Source organism: Mytilus californianus, unplaced genomic scaffold (genome assembly GCF_021869535.1).
Source record: "Mytilus californianus isolate M0D057914Y unplaced genomic scaffold, xbMytCali1.0.p SCAF_1, whole genome shotgun sequence".
NCBI lineage: Eukaryota > Metazoa > Mollusca > Bivalvia > Mytilida > Mytilidae > Mytilus > Mytilus californianus.
Window position 1 is genome coordinate 79,829,608 of NW_026262581.1, and position 18,375 is coordinate 79,847,982.

Genomic DNA, 18,375 nt, shown 5'->3' on the forward strand with positions numbered 1-18,375 from the left:
AGTTGAATCATACTTTCCTGTCGATATGCACATCTACATATAGTATGTCCTTATTATCTACAAAGTTTCCTGAAATTTTGTTGCGTGGTTTCAGAGTTGCAATGACAAGAACACTGAGGACCGACGGGTCAAAAACATTATACCCTACACAATTTTGTTGTGTGGGGTATAATAATAATAATGAATCCACAGTACATAAGGCTTCCAAGGATCAAACCTACAATCACCTCACACTAGTACAATAGCACTGAAAAGGTGAAACAGAATTAAAATGTTGAAAATGATTTAATATGAAATGCTGTAAAAACAAAACTTAAATGTATAACAATAAGTATCACAAGGTTAAGAATTAATGAAATTTTCCTCAAATCATCAAAATTTGCCTTGTTTGTAAGCAGGTATACCATTACATATTGCACTATTTCTGATTTTACAGTTCATGAGATCTATCACAATAAACAATCATCTGATTTAGTAGGATGCCACACAGACTTAAAAACATTACTTCATATAGACTAGAGTTCATCACGATTAAAGAAAGACTTATTGGCATACATCTTATAGTCAAAGAAAAAAAACACACAACTTTTATGTAAACAAATAGACCTGGATTTGATTAAGCACATGATTTTAGGTAGCACTACTATAAAACAATAATAATAAAAAACGCATTATCAAATCAATTCTCATTAAGATGAAATTAAAAATAAAACATAAAATGAAAATTGGTTTAGTCTGATAGGGATCTTTCAACTTAAAAAAATAATGCCCGCTTTCCAATCAATGATGAACCTTCTCACAGTTCAACATTTCTACAATTCTAGTTTCAACACTATTATTTGTGATCTTGTAACAGCTGACTCATAGTGATTACTGAACTGAACAGATTCAGCTGTTGGTTCACTTGGTTATACTACTAGTCTAGGAAGTCTTCCGATATTATGGCCTCATGGTTTAAGGCTGAGGCAAGACATGGCCTGATTAAACTCAATCTTCTTTATAAGTTCTTCAATTCTAGTCTTAAACATTGTTCCTTGTGATCTTATTCCAACATCTAACTCTGTGTGACAACTGACTTTGATTATCGTACATTGAAAGAGTGGATTCCCACTGCTGAGTCATGGTATTAATTTTTTAAATTGATGACATAGTGTTAATGAACAGTTGTGGCAAATTCCTAGATCAGTCTGTTCTGGTAGTTGCAACCACTGTAAGGTCCTAGCAAAACATTAAAGTTGAGAGTATCTAGGTTATTTCTGATAATCATAATTTTTTTGTAGATTTTTTAAAGTCAATGTGCTGATACATAAATGGCATACTGCTCTTCTATAACTCAACTCCTGCTTCCTTGCAGGTTACAGCATTCATTCAAATATGAATGGAGTAAAATGATTAAAAAGAACATGTTAATGTTCTTTATAGTATCTCATCGTCAAAAAACTATTTACAACCCTTGGAATAACAATGCCAGAAATATGCGATTAATCCCAGGATTCCTCATCATCACCTCCTCCAGAGTTGGCAGGTGCTCCACTGAAACCTCCGTTATATCCACCTCCACCAAAAGAACTGGAATCTCCTGTGTGGTTGTCTCTTGTCTACAAATAGCATTTTGCATAATTTTAATAATCGATTCCATGAGCTGAAAAATCAGCAATATTCTGAACAATTTTTGACATTTTACACAATGGCAATTTGTCTGTGATGGAAAATGTTAACAGAAGTAGAACTATGAGCTAATGATACCCCTGCTTTAAGGTAATCAGGTAGTTGGAGAAAATTGAATTTGAAAACACATTACATGGTGAAGCTTGTTCACATAAGACTGATAACAAATTTCAGGAAGTTCTTATTTGGTAGTTTCCAAGAAAAATGCGACAAAATTTTTATACATGGCCTGTTTTTGTTAGAATAATAACAAGCATTCGGTTAACAGGAAGTTGATAAGCAATGAATCCGAAACACGGTATAGCATGCTGGCATGAAGTCGGACAACAAATTTCAGATATGGCAATTGTGTTTAGAATGTACAAGTATTTGGATTACAGAAGTTGATGACTGATGAATCAGAAACCCTGTCACATGGTAAAGCATGCTTACATGAAGCCTGATAACAAATTTCAGGAACCTCGGTCCAGAGAAAATATGACTAAAATTTCACGAGACAAACAGACAGACAGGGGTAAAGTAAAAACAAAAGGCATATCCACTATTTGCTTATAGTTTAGTCTATAACATGGCAATTGAAATCTCATAAAAAACATTTTCTTTTAACAATGATCTGGTATCCACATTTGAAAATTTTTGGCTTTTTTTTATTTAAAAATTAAATTTCAAATTTAAGGTAAAGAAATCTTCTACAACTGTCACCAATAATTAATAAAATTCAGTCAATATATGTATTTGTATTGATATTGTAGTGCCATCTTTCACTAGAAGTTTTATGAAATAAACTATACAATGTTTTACAACTAATTACCCTTGGCTGGTCTTTTCTGATGTCCTTTCCACCAAATTTGCCTCCATAGTTAGAGAAGCCAGCAGTAGACTGACTAGATTTGGCATACTCCTCCAACCATATTGGGACTTCTTGTTGTGCCTGAAATATAAACATAGACTATTTAAGAGGATCAAGACATATTAAAATCTCAAGATAGTAGAAGCCTTTAAGAATACCTGGTGCAAAAGATAATCTGCGAGATTACAGGTATGTCATTTGGTCAGAAATTAAGGCCTTTCTGATCAAACCAAAACTTGTTCGACATGACTGATGGTCTCACAGACCAATGGAATTTAATTTTGTTGACAGTAGACAGTAATGCTTAAATAAATAAATAAAAAAATCCAAAATAAAATGGGGTAGTCTTTCAAGGAAGGCATGGTAATCATTCCACATCTCCTTATTTTTGTATATTTGTTGCCTATTGTCTCCAAATAATATAAGAAAAGAAGAGACCATGTTTTGTACAAGAAATTGCCAAAATACACCAAAAATGCCATAAACCATAAACCAATAGGCCCAAACTAGATATAAAAATAATTGAAAAGGAGAAGTCCAATTCACTGGTTAAAATTTGAGAAATTTACTTTCACAAAATCAGTAATAAATTAATCTTATATTTCATAATTTCACAAATGGCTAATAAATGACAAGCTACTGTTGATTTTATTTTGCACAATGCATAGTAACTTACATCTGCTAAGATCCGTAACAAAGCTTTAGCTATTCCACCATCTGAATCATCTGTATAGAAACTAGTAGATTTACCAACATTACCACATCTACCTGTTCTACCTATTCTATGTACATATTCGTCTATAGATTGTGGAAGGTCATAGTTTATGACATGTTTAACAAGAGGAATGTCTAACCCTCTAGCTGCCACTGACGTAGCTACAAGAATGGGTGCTCTGCCAGTTTTAAAATCCCTCAAAGCTTCCTCCCTTTCCTGCTGCAAACGATCACTGTAATGTAAACATATGTTTATAAATAGGTATATCGACTAGGGCTGCAACAATACACCTACCTAATGATACAATACATACTGTTTATGTACTTATTTTCACGAATTTCGCGGTAGGTATATTTTCGCGAAAATAAATACATGCGAATTCAAATGCAGTTCTCATGAATATAAAAATATGAAATCCACTGAATAAATATTACTGGAATTTATTATTGTACATGCATGTTCACCTTGTTGGCCTTAGATAACCTCAACTGAACCGTGAAACTGTTAAAACAACACCAGATATCTTTACAGAAATTCAATTAAGAATAAAAGGTGAAAAGGTGAAAAATAATAGCACAAGCCAAATGTGACAGCTATATTAAGCAATTAACGACTTTAATAATCGGATTATTAAACATCTATCAAAACAGAGGACTGATTTGATGATTGAATATTCTTTGTTTATTTTGTTTTATATTGTTAAACAAATAAAGACATAACGAAAAATTTTAAGAATTATAAGTCCGTTAATTATCTGAAATACAGCGAAATTAAATACATGCAAATTCATCGACAATACCAAAATCGCAAAAATAAGTTCTCGCGGAAAAAAGTACATATACAGTAATATTAACCAACCTCAAATTAATACATGTAGTTTTATAGCAAACTACCTATGTTCAGTTTTTTTTGTGTTTAGTTAACCTGATGTTCCTTTAATGTACCTAAAATACATGAAGCCATTTTCATAGACGTTTATGAAGACTGTTGATGGATTCTTCAGTGAATCGGTTCACCACTAATATTGACAAGAAAAATTATTAAAAAATATAACTAATGTGTTTAGATACCAATTAAATAAATGGGGAATGTGTCCATGGGACACTGATGATGCCTCCGCTTGCATATAATGTTATAAAATGACATAATTCAAGAACGGTAAAAGGACTCTACCCAAATTCAAATTTGATGTGTGTTTTGTGGTAATAAGCATTGCACATAAGTTTCATAACATTTGTATGAGGCAAACTAAAGTGAGAGAACGGAAACGAAAAATTAAGCAATTTTTCCATTTGTAAGAGGGTAGGATTGCCCTTTACTGTCAGGCATCAAATTGGTTAAAATTTTATCGCTATGGCGGGGGCATAAAAATAAGAAATATAGACTGAGGAATAATATGTAGACTAGTTTCTATCAAGGCCATAAACAATTCTGTTTTTTTCCAAACAGATTTCTCAACTAAGTCTATCAAGTCTACAAAGCCACTGCCTCCCTCCCCACTATATCAAAAGTGGCAGAATCCATGTTCTATGGGAAACACAATACAAGAGCAACATTTGGCATAGTCCCCAGGAGTCATCTAGCTAGCTTGAAATACCTACCATGAATTCACAATTCAGTTTTGTTGTATTATGAATCTTCATTGGCTGATAATACATGAAAACAATAATTGTGAGCTATTCCTAGCTTATAATACCCTCTTTTTAAGTTTTCAGTAAACAAAAAGTTTGATGAGCAATGAATCTGAAAACACTTCACACAATAAAGAATGTTCACATGAAGCCTGATTTCAAGATGCTCTTATTTTAGTTACCTGAAAAGAAATTTCATATACGGCCATTGTTTTACTATACAAGTATTCCGTAAACAGGAAGTCGAAAAGATCTGTAAACACACCTCACTGTATAGCATTGTTCTTGGTTGATATTGACTTGTCAACTATACACATGACAAAAATGGTGTCAACTACTTCTTTTCAAATCAGTTTAGTTTGTCTATTCATTTACTACTCTTTGCATAATTACATACCCATGTATACTTGTTGTTGGAAATCCAGACTGAGACAAGTAAGTAGCAAGGAAGTCTGCATTTCTTTTCTGTTCAACAAAAACAAGTGTTTTGTCTGTACCTAAAATAAAATATAATTGTTAGAATATTTGAATGATTCAGGAACTCCATTCGTCCTTAATATGGAAAAAGGCTTTGTCTGTGGATGTCAAACAACCGCTCTTCATCGAATAATACAAGTTAGATGATTTTCCCCATCAATGGTTAGTGGTTCAACGTAATCAATGGCTGATTTGTCCTTGCATTAAGAGTATAAGAGTAAGCGAATGTAGTCATCGAATTTAAGCTTTATAATTTATATTCTTGAATGATCAAACTGATGATTAGAACTGTATGTTGGCACATAATGAACTGCAAGCACTGTAACAACTATTAGAAAGGCCAAGTGGATTAACAGAATGCATTAAGCAAGTGTACAAAAAACTTTTTTTTAATATATATACATACCAATCTCGAGTTGTTTTTTTGTGAACAAGTTTGACCCAAGATCAATAGGTGTAAATGACACCATTGAACAATTGGTTTTTACTGTGACTTAACAGTAATAACATAAAAATTGTTACATAGGAAATTTACGGGAAAGTGCATAAATTTGAAAGTAGTCTATATTTTACTGATGTTCAATTCTTCCCTTTTACCATTCTTTAGACTCCCAGATTACATTTTCAAAGCTTTCTAAGATGGACAATAAATATTATACAAATGAACCGTCTAAGATGGATAACATTGTGATTAACATGATAATCATTGTAATATCAACAACAAATCAGCTATTTACTTTTATTACAAGTTTTATCTTACCAGATTCAGACAAGATATCACACAATTTTTGACGTTTCTGATCACGGGGAACTTCATGCACATACTGTGCTACATCAGTACAAGCTCCACCAACTCTTCCAACAGTCAAAAACAAATAGTCATTTAAAAATTCAGCGGCTAGTCTCTGGATTTCTTCTGGGAAAGTTGCACTGAACATAAGAGTTTGTCTCTGATCTTTGGGAGGTGCTCCCAATTCATGTACTATTTTTTTGATTTCTGGTCCAAATCCCATGTCCAACATTCTATCTGCTTCATCCAAAATGAGATATTTAAGCTTTTCTAAACTGATCTGGAAAGAAGAAAACAAGCTTTACTAATATCCTCTTGTTTAAAACAATATTTTCTCTATATCTAGTCTGTTTTTTTTTTTAAATCTATTCATCATAGAGCTGTGTTTGTAATACAAATGTAAATACATTTTGTGTGAAAAATTAAACATTTGTAAATCTTTATAAAAGAACAGCATTTCAATGTCCCCACATTTAATCTGTCCAAGGGCAATAACTCCAAAATATTTATTTGTTCTTTTTCCATAGATAAGACGATAGGGATACTCAATTCGACGGCAGAAAACCCATAGATATAATACAGTTATCTCTTAAGTACCATAGCTTGATTTACTGAACCACCAATAACATGAGATGAACTGTGAGGTATTCCTCACTAATGAAACCTCTGCAACAAGTATCTGGTTAACAAAAAGTTGATGAGGGATGCATTTGAAAACTCATCAAAGGGTATAAGCAAGCTCGCATGAAGCTTGATATTGACCAAAAGCAAGGTCTGATCTGAGAAAAATATGACGAAAATTTCATACACAGACATTTTGTGTAAGAATATGTAGGTATTTGGAAAACATAAAATTGATGAGGGATGCATGTGAATCACATCAAACAGTTTAGCATGCTAAAATGAAGCTCAATACCAACTTCAGGAAATTCTGATTCAAAGGTTCTTCCAAAAATTTCATTCATGGCCAGTATGTGTGAGAATATATAATTTTTTCAGTATTAGAACAGGAAGTTGATGGTCGATGAATGTGAAAACACATTATACATAGCATGTTCACATGAAGCTTGCTATAAATATTCAGGAAGCTTTGATATATGGTTCACAAGTAATATTCTAGGAAAAATTTCATGGTATGGACAGAGGTAAAGCAGTACACACTCTTCCTTCAGATGGTGTATTAATATAAATCAAGCATAAATTTCCTTTATTTAGAACACCATGCCCCTCTCCAGGTTCAGTGAACTGAGAAATCTCTTTCAAAACCCTAATTTGGCAAATATTTAAAAAAAAAAATCGTAACAATGAACATGTGTACTAAAATTCAATTTAATATAACAACATCTTCATGGTAAACGAACCAAAAACAAAACTTTAAACTGAGATGGGATTGACATGCAGACGTGAAAAGCTTAAGCCTTCTGAAAAAAATTATCATTTTTTACCTTTCCTTTACCAATCACATCAATTAATCTACCAGGTGTACCAACTACTATATGTGCACCCTGTTCTACATTCCTCAGTTGATGCCCAAGAGAGGTTCCTCCATATAATACTACAGGTCTTAGCATTGTTCCATGGGTAAATCTTTTGGCATCTGTAAAGATCTGTACTGCCAATTCTCTTGTTGGAGCTACAACTAAAGCCTGTGGTTCTTGAACTACTGAGAATGAACTACCAGTCAGTCCATTGTTCATCATTCCAGTTAAAACTGGTAGCAAGAAAGCAGCCTGCAAATTAAGATGACAGTTTCAAATATGCAATATTATGAATTCAGTTAAAATATTTTTAAAACTCTCACATCTTTTTTAACTATGGATATCTTAAAAGAAAATTTGTCAAAGAGTCAAATAATACAAGTCAGGCTGGCCCCAGTAAAATTAGTTGTTTGGTGTTGCTGCACAACCAACCCTTTCTTGCAATTCAATTTTTTTTTCAATATAAAAAGTACATTATTTTTTTCTTCTTTACAGAATTTTTAAAACAGAACTTGTCCTTTGTTTCCTCAATCATTGTCAATAGATTAAGTGTTTGGAAGAAACGAATAGGTAAGTGTCTGTTCTATTGGACAATACCCACATGCCGGTCTCGAGTGCTCAAAGACATTAAAGATTTCAAAAAGAGAAAGCATAAATGTTGTGCATAAATGTTGTGTATAGACAATGTCAACCAATGGATGCAAACAGCTAAAATTTAAGCGTCAATGTGGAGCAATGATTTCTTTGGTATTACTAAGGAGCGTTTATTGAAAAATCCTAACAACGAAAACGATTCTAAGTAGACAAAACATGCTGGATTCTGCATGGCAGATGGTCATCAAAATCACGTTTCATTAAGGTGTTTTGAGAAACAAAACACTTTTTGGAATAACCAATACTAAGCATTATATGTTGAGTTTTCAAGTTAACCTTATTTTTAAGTACATACAGTTTTTCCAGATCCTGTTTGTGCACATGCCATCAGATCTCTTCCAGACATTACTATTGGAATAGAATATTTCTGTACAGGTGTTGGTCTGTCATAGTTTGACTTTTTCACATTTTTAAGAAAGGCTTCATACAATCCAGCATCATCAAATGATGAGATCTTTTCGGGACAATTTTTTCCCGTGACCTCAACTGGGATTTTTTCATATTTGTCAAAGTTTATGCCTTTGTGTATGGTTTTGAAAATTTCAGCTTCATCTTCAGATGGTGCAGGTGGGATATAAGGTGGTGGACGGTCCTTGTCTGAAACATAAATGCATACACAATTCAATTAAGACATTAATTAAACAACTAGAGGTACTCTAAACAAGATCCAACCCTCTTCCCCACATAAAGCAATGTCAAATCTACTAACCCTCAAAATAATTTGGATAAAAAAAAACCAAAATAGGTGAACATCAGCATTATTTGGTTAAGATTTTGAGAAAAATTAGATAAATTCTAACAAGGTGTTACAGTGATATTGCAGATACAAATTATAGATGAATGGGTAGAGTCAATGGGATACCATAAAACCAGGGTTCAACACTAACGCTAGTCCGCTAGCCCAAGGCTAGTAAAAATTAGGGAGGGCTAGTAAAGTTTTCATCACAGTAGTCCGACCAGCTAGTCAAAATTTTGTTTAAAACGCCATGATGATTTCTATTCAGAAACCTGGATCTTAAACGTGCTTTCATACTTTCAAAATAATAACATGACTACGAAATTTACATACATTACTACCGATACCATCACTGTTTAGCAAAAATGTACAACTTATTGGGAGGAATTTTAAGCCATTTTTTTTAGTATTTGGGAATTTTCTCTAGGGGAAAAAGCTGTGTTTCGAATGTAATTTGAGGCAAACAATATCACTGAATTATTCAGGTCATATATACGACATTAAAGGTCTCTGCAAGGATTTGTATACTATACAAATCCTTGTTCTGTGGTAAAAATATGCAGATTTTTAGGAATAAAATCTTGTCCTGCAAAAAAAAAACCAACTGACAAACAACAAGGGAAAAGAAGGAGTCCATGAAGAATTATGACAAAAAACAGCAAGGGCAAACCTTTCCTCTTCTGTGGGTGTATTTTTAAATCCCTTACTTATCCATCTTCATTAAAGACACAAGTAATGATGATAAGTAAAATGAGGATGATAATGAAGAAATGATCTAAAGGGGTCTTCAAAATAAGTCGTACACATTCTTAATATAGATGATTAAAATATGAAAATATTTTTTTTTTTTGTATTTTTTATTAACCCTTAGACTGCTACGCACGACTATTGTCGTTCCGATAAAGCAGTCCGCTACTGCTACGCGCTACTATTGTCGTTTCCGTATCTCATTTGTTTACACAGTTACCATGGAATGGGCGGAGTCAATATTCATGAGATTGCGTCAGTTTAGACTTGTATGGATTCTGATTGGTTAAAATTCAGCGCACTTTCAAGTTTCTCTTAAGACTTTAAATCAGGTATAAGCGATGAAACCGAAAGTGAAAAATTTAGATGAAAAAAGTAACAAAATGGCGGAAATTGTTTGGAGTGATGGCCAACACGTTCAGAAGTATTTCAATGATAACGATGTAACAGGGGTGGCCAATTTAAATCATTTGGACGAGAACAGAAGATATAATAGATTGAAATAGAAACATTCTAGCAAAACTGTGAACAGAAGACTTTTAAAGCGGGAACCACAGGGATTCCCCAGACTATGTTCGAAATGGATGACATGAAACAGGATTTGCGATGTTTATCATTGCGCCTTTCAACTGTGAATCAATATTGATCACTGACATCGATAGATTCAAACATTATGTTTGTCAAGATTATTTATTGACGAAAGTTATATCAATGAACTTGTTGTTAAAACATATTTGTACATGGAAGTAAAATACTGGAAAATAGTTGCATAAAAAAAAAACGTTGGTCCGAGAAGAAACTTTTTTCTTTTGATAATCGCAATGGAACTAGTTCTTACGAGATTTTTAACAATATTGGTTCAATTCTGAAGTCATGGATACCTTTGAAAAGTTTTTACATTGATGGATTCGCGTTAATAAATCATGAAAAAAAAATAATTTACCTTTGTTAACCTCTATTTGCAACTGTACAGGTAATAAATGACCAGAGACTCACACAAAAACAAAATAAATAAAAAATACAGAATATAACAATACTTTTGTATATAACTTTTATTGATGAATATTCAATATTTACAAAGATATTGCAATTGTAAGTAAACATGTTTATTTCATCAGTGATTAAAATTTTATTCAGCAATACACTAAAGTACAATAGAAATGAATGCAGCAGTCTAAGGGTTAACAAACCAGTGAAATTTCATGAAACAAAACATGTTCAAAACCCTCTGGAAATGCTCCAGAACACAGGATTTAGCTTCATTTGTATCAAAATTTTCTGGGGGGGCATGCCAAAGGCACTTGGAGGGCTAGTGAATTGACAAGAGGACTAGTAGAATAATAATTTCACTAGCCCTGCAGGCTAGTACATACATTTAGTTAGTGTCAAACCCTGAATACATTCTGTAAATGACTGGCATAAAAATGAGACAAACCTTTAGCAAACAAGACCCTAATAAAAATGAAGAAAACCCCAATTATCAATTATTCTGACAAACCAATAGGTTTTGCCTGATCAAATTCCAATCATTTTGAAGAGGACCATATAAAAAATATGTTGATATGTATTCAAGCCATAAGAATATTTTGCAGTATTTCCACTCGTTTCCCTTCTCCAAAATATTTCTTTATACATGTATATTACAATCTGAATATGCAAATGTGATTAGCTTTCACTTTCCATCCAGCAAACAGAAACATGATTACTTTCAACATTCTTTGTGTCATATCAGACCACCACTTCCAACTGGCACCTTCCAATCAAATATACCTTATCTTGTCAGTTACAGAAATTGAAAACGTTCTCTTATCTGCTTTTTTGTGAATAATCTCAAAAGCCATATGGGTAACATATTAAATACAAAGTGTACAACAACATTAAGTAATAAAATTATTTGTAGGCACGATTTACTCACCTAATGAAAGACCTTTAGATTCGGCATTAGGACAATCTCTGGCCATGTGTCCTTCTTCATTACACTTGAAGCATGCATTTCCTTAAATAAATTAGAAAATCATGTAGAGGTGGATTGAGATAGCCATTTAAATGTAATCAGACACATGTTGAAATTGTGTACACCTCTGTCTTGAAATTCTTTTAAAATTTGCACTGTACATGTTCCAACAATGGTTCTATTAAAACATACATGGTACACAGGGAAAGCACTTTCATAATGGGCAAACCACTTGTAGAGACAATTATAGAATTTCACTTATATTTCTATAGTAAATAAAATGCTTCGCTGGGCGCAGCTTGATACGACCGCAGAGGTCGAACCCTGAACAGTTGGGGCAAGTATGGACACAACATTCAGGCTTGATACAGCTCTGAATTTGGATTGTGATTAAATATTTGACACAGCATAGGTTTCTGACACAGAAAGAATGTGGTCTAAGAACTTGAATTTTTTTAATTTACCTATTATGGTCCAATGTCCAAAATCAAAAAAAATGGTTAGATTCAGCATATTAAAGAACCCCATATATTCAATTTTTGTTGAAATCAAACAAAGTTTAATTTTGGACCCCAACTTGGACAAACTTGAAAACTGGGCCCATAATCAAAAATCTAAACACATGTTTAGATTCAGCATATCAAAGTACCCCAAGAATTCAATTTTTGTTAAAATCAAACTAAGTTTAATTTTGGACCCTTTGGACCTTAATGAAGACCAATTTAAAAAACGGGACCCAAATTAAAAATCTAAAAACATGGTTAGATTTGGCATATCAAAGAACCCCAATAATTCAATTTTTGACCCTTTTGACCTCAATATGAACCAATTTGATAGCGGGGCCTACAAATAAAAAATCTAAACACATGTTTAGATTCAGCATATCAAAGAACCCCAAGAATTCAATTTTTGTTAAAATCAAACTAAGTTTAATTTTGGACCCTTTGGACCTTAATGTAGACCAATTTAAAAAACAGGACCCAAAATTAAAAATCTAAATACACGGTTAGATTTGGCATATCAAAGAACCCCAATAATTCAATTTTTGATGAAATCAAACGAAGTTTAATTTTGGACCTTTTTGACCTCAATTTGATAGCGGGGTCCACAAATAAAAAATCAAAATACATTGTTAGATTCAGCATATCAAAGAACCCCATATATTCAATTTTTGTTGAAATCAAACAAAGTTTAATTTTGGACCCCAATTTCGACCAACTTGAAAACTGGTCCAAATATCAAAAATCTAAATACATGTTTAGATTCAGCATATAAAAGAACCCCATATATTCAATTTTTGTTAAAATCAAACAAAGTTTAATTTCGGACCCTTTGGACCTTAATGTAGACCAATTTGAAAACTCGACCCAAAATTAAAAATCTAAATACACGGTTAGATTCGGCATAACAAATAAATAAATGTGGTCAAAGATTTTACAAATCTAATGCGCCACACTGTGCAATTAAAGATTACTTCTTGAAATTTTTCAATATTTGAAATTTGAAAAAAAAATATTTGAAGAATAATTCTTTTTAATTTCTGAAATCTGAAATGAGAAAAAATTGACCCCCCACAATTTCTTTTTACCCCCCCTTTTTTCCCCAAAAAAATTCTTTCCCTAAAGATATGGTCATAATCTCAATTCAAATTTCCAATGGAGTTTGCAACCATAATTACCCATTTAAATTTACCATAGTGCTAACTTAATCTATTTTATAATAGAATTTAAAATATAGTGTCAAATCTTTCATATGGATTTTTTTGTTAAAAAAAAAGATGCAACATTTGCAGATATTTTTACTGGTCTTCCTTTATAAATATGCATTTCTTTAAACATAATTTAAAAGCAGTGTAAGGGAAGTAACCAAAATGTTGTATTTGGATTACCTCCCTTACACTGTTTTAAATTATCTTAATTGTTCATTAACCATTACTTTATACATAATTTAAAAGCAGTGTAAGGGAGATAATTTCAATGATGTATTTGATTTATCTCCCTTACACTGCTTTAAATTATGTTTTGTACTAAAGTATTTGTCCATTAACCAGGACAACCCTGCTTTTCCCCCTTTTTTGCCCCTAATTCCTAAACGGTTTGAGCCATAACCCCCCAAAGCAAATCCTAACCATCACTTTGTGGTATGGAAACTTGTAGTATAATTTCAGAGAGATCAATACACCGTTCCACAGTTATTGTCTGGAAACTAGAAAATGCTTATTTTTGGCCCCTTATTCCTTAACTGTTGGTACCATAACCCCCAAAATCAATCCCCACCTTCCTTTTGTTGTATTGAACCTTAAGGTAAAATTTCAAAGAGATCCATTCACTTAAACTAAAGTTAGAGTGCGAAAACCAATGTGTCTTCGGACGACGACGACAACGACATACCAATATAGTACCGCAAATTTTTTTGCGGTCGTATAAAAACAGTATTTGACACCCATCCTCAGTTGAAATTTCAAGTGCCTTCCCTGGGTCCAATTATGTTTTTAGGGAACAGCCATGTGACAAATATATTGCTTTATAAAGAGCATAGATACTCATTACACAAGAATAAATTAGAACTGTGTGCAGAACAGGACAAACATCCCTATTTTTATGTGGAAAAGGGCAGAATTCCTTGATTTTTCAACAAACAAATTACAATGCAAGTGTCCTTAAACAAGTCCCTGGGTTGTGGAAAATGTGTGCAAGGTTAAAAGTTAAAATGTTTCATGAAGAAAGTTTAATACTTTAAAATACGAATAGGAAATACACTACTCACTTGTATATAGACTAAACAAATACTTGAAATTTCATTCAGTGAATAAAAATAAATACATCCCTCTTTCATTATCATGCGAGTTATCAATTTTCAAAATCAAACAATCTTGTTCTAAGTTAATACTTCATTATAATACCTTTACTATCAGAGTTGGGACAATCTCTTGCCATGTGACCACTTTCATTACATTTGAAGCAGTTCCCACTTCTCCCTCCTCCACCACCTACAATAGTCAATCATTAATTTAATGTAACTAATTCTTCAAGACATTCAGCTAGTGTGCAGCTCTATGTAATATGGCATTTATCACTTGTCCATTGTTTTCCGACATATTTCAAAAGGCTTTTAAACAGGAACAACAATCAATCCTTGTGCACCACAATGTCCCAAACACTAAGTTAAGGTCTCAGATACACAAAAAAATATGAGCGTTCGTCAATTTTACTTTGCCAAACACTACCATTTCCTGAGCTTGACAGCAATCTGTTGAAATTATACTTTCAAAACTTTTAATTTAGAGGTCTATTATTTTTTTTCATTGGGTTGCTATCTATTTGACATAAACCAACATCTCTTTATGTTTATATTGACATAATTCAAGGAAATAAAATAAATACCTTGTTCAGCATTAGGACAATCTCTTGCCATATGCCCACTTTCATTACATTTGAAGCAGTTCCCACTTCTCCCTCCTCCTCCTCCACCTACAATACAGCATGTATATATATTTTTTTTAATTTTCAAATAGGATCTCTGTTACAATGGAGCAAGTTTTATTTGGAAAGAAATGAAAATTTTTGCACAGAATCATTTGCAGTTTTAAGTACCTGTCGATTTAAACTTTTGTCCCATTGAATAAATACAATAGCTATCTAGCTCATTGTAGTTTATTCACTGGGTACAAATGTACTTTAAATTTCTTCTATTTACCAATGATGAAAAAAAAATCTTATAAGATGAAAATACATGTATCAACTCACAAGACTGCATGTGATGTATTTATTCAAAATCAACAACATATTTTCAATCTTTTCAATATAAACACTGATTCAAACATTTGATTTCTGACAAAATTTTCAACATCATTCTTATTGAAATTTGTTTTTTAGACAAATAAAATCTGGAAAATGATGGTTTAAATTAAGGCTTTCTTAAATGTATTCTATAACTTAACAAACACCCCAAAAAATTATGAAATTTTTTATTGGAACAATACTAAATAAAATGCTGGGGCGCAGCTTGATATGACCGCAGAGGTCGATCCCCCCCCAACAGTTGGGGCAAGTATGGACACAACATTCAAGCTTGATACAGCACTGAATTTGGATTGTGATTAAATATTTGACACAGCATAGGTTTCTGACACAGAATGAATGTGGTCTAAAAACTTAAAAAAATTTTAATTTACCTATTCAAACCATATCATTATAATTTGCTTTTATATATAAATCAGAAATAACCAATTTAAAATGGAAAATTTTAAGGAAAAAAAAAATCCCTCCACTAAATTTTTTGAACCCCCTTATGATTCATCACCCCCAAACTCAATCCCAGCCTTCCCTTTGTGATATGGTACCTTGCAGTACAATTTCAGAGAGATCCATACACTTGAACACAAGTTATTGTCTGGAAACTTGAAAAATGCTTGTTTTAAGGCCCCTTTTTGGCCCCAAATTCCTAAACGTTTAGGGCAATTACCCCCAAACTCAAACCCAGCTTTCCTTTTGTGATATGGAACCTTGTAGTACAATTTCATAAAGATCCATACACTTACACACAAGTTATTGTCTGGAAACTAGAAAAATGCTTGTTTTTTGCCCCTTTTTTTGCCCCTAATTCCTAAAATTTTGCAGCAATTACCCCTAAAATCAATCCCAGCATTCCCTTTGTGATATGGAACCTTGTGGTACAATTTCAGAGAGATCCATACACAAACACAAGTTATGTCTGGAAGTTACAAAAATGCTTATTTTTGGCCCCTAATTCCTTAACTGTTGGTACCATAACCCCCAAAATCAATCCCAACCTTCCTTTTGTGGTATTGAACCTTATGGTAAAATTTCATGGAGATCCATTTACTTAAACTAAAGTTAGAGTGCGAAAACCAATGTGTCTTCGGACGTCGACGTCATACCAATATACGACCAAAAAAATTTTAATTTTTGCGGTCGTATAAAAATTTGTCAGAAATCAACTTTTAATATTTGAAACAGTGTTTTTATTGAACAGATTGAAAATATAGAATTGATATTGAATAAATACATTACATGCAGTTTTGTGAGTTGACACACATATTTTCATCTACTTAGATTTTTTTTTCTTCGGGTAAATTCATCAATGAGAGATTTATTTCTCCAAGAAGAAATTTAAAGGTCCCAATGAATAAACTACACAGAGAACAATAGCTTTTATATTTATTCAATTGGATAAAAGAACTGGCAAAAAGTTTAAATTGACATGTAAATTGCAAATGATTCTGTGGAAAATTTCATTTCTTTCACAATAAAATAATGCAGGAATTGGAAGAATGAATGAAAGTGTTGAGATTTGAATCTAATTCAAAAGAAAAACAGTGAAACCTTAAAATTGGGTAATCTTTGAACAGTGTTCTCCCAAGGCCCTTAATGCACCACGGACCCGCGGTCCTATGATTTCTGTTCTGTGGTGCTATAATTTTCGGTAAAAAAAACCCGTTAATTCGGTAAAATTATGACCTGAACCTGAATTATGAACTGAGAGGTATAAAATTTTACAGGTGAAATTTAGTCAGCACGTTGGTAGTTACAACAAGAGATTGATTTACCTGATGAGGGTTACCTGTTGCTGATTGGATTTTATCAATCAATTTGCACTTACAACTTGTTTCTTTCGTGTTTTAATTAATATGAAATAGTTTATGACTTCTGACAATTTTATGACTTCACTCACCACCCAAGCGTCATGGATTTTTCTAGCATTCCACAGGGTCTGGTATTCGGACCCATTCCCAATGGCAAATACCCTACATTTTTCCCAATTTTGGGAGCAAAATTCCCAAACGATCTCAAAATTAATTTTCATCTTTAATATTCATGACAGTGATGTTCATTTTGTTCAACCGCTAGCTTTATGCCGAAAATCTCAAACAAGTAATGTGTAAATCCAAGTAAAATCGTATCTGACTGACAAAAACAACATTGAAAAACAATGGATGCCATAAACTGGAAATGAAGACAACTACAATACCAGGTCAGATTCCGGGGGCGGATAAGGGTAATTCCTGGGTTTGCCGATCAAATATAAACACTAGAATTGAAAACCAAAAGATATATGGAAAAAAAAAAGAATAAAATGCTCCGCTGGGGCGCAGCTTGATACGACCGCAGAGGTCTAACCCTGAACAGTTGGGGCAAGTGTTGACACAACATTCAAGCTTGATACAGCTCTGAATTTGGATTGTGATTAAATATTTGACACAGCATAGGTTTCTGACTCAGAATGAATGTGGTCTAAGAAAATTTTAATTTACCTTTTCAAACCATATCACAATTTAAAATGGAAAATTTTAAAGAAAAAAAAATCCCCCCCCCCCAAATTTTTTGTACCCCCTTATGATTCATCACCCCAAAACTCATTAACAGCCTTCCCTTGGTGGTATGGTACCTTGCAGTACAATTTCAGAGAGATCCATACACTTGAACACAAGTTATTGTCTGGAAACTAAAAAAATGCTTGTTTTTTGGCCCCTTTTTTGACCCCAAATTCCTGAACGTTTAGGGCAATTACCCCCAAACTCAATACCAGCTTTCCCTTTGTGATATGGAACCTGGTAGTACAATTTCATAAAGATCCATACACTTACACACAAGTTATTGTCCTGAAACTAGAAAAATACTTGTTTTTTGCCCCTTATTCCTAAAATTTTGAGGC

At 32.8% G+C, this 18,375-nt stretch overlaps 1 protein-coding gene across 3 annotated transcripts in view; it reads right to left on the minus strand.

Annotated features, from left to right (window-relative positions):
• Positions 1-266: 266 nt before the first annotated feature.
• Positions 267-18,375, minus strand: part of LOC127708177 (ATP-dependent RNA helicase DDX4-like) — a 57,322-nt gene continuing 39,213 nt past the window's right edge. For 2 of the 3 annotated variants that reach the window (XM_052213033.1, XM_052213027.1), the window contains exons 8-17: positions 15,084-15,170; positions 14,603-14,689; positions 11,662-11,742; positions 8,559-8,860; positions 7,577-7,861; positions 6,102-6,411; positions 5,262-5,361; positions 3,195-3,465; positions 2,480-2,599; positions 267-1,598 (exon numbers count right to left, since the gene is read on the minus strand). In XM_052213033.1, the coding sequence (XP_052068993.1) occupies positions 1,482-1,598; positions 2,480-2,599; positions 3,195-3,465; positions 5,262-5,361; positions 6,102-6,411; positions 7,577-7,861; positions 8,559-8,860; positions 11,662-11,742; positions 14,603-14,689; positions 15,084-15,170 (1,760 nt within the window). In that variant the 3' untranslated portion in view covers positions 267-1,481. The remainder of the gene's footprint in view (positions 1,599-2,479; positions 2,600-3,194; positions 3,466-5,261; positions 5,362-6,101; positions 6,412-7,576; positions 7,862-8,558; positions 8,861-11,661; positions 11,743-14,602; positions 14,690-15,083; positions 15,171-18,375) is intronic. The other variant, XM_052213041.1, reaches the window with a different exon arrangement.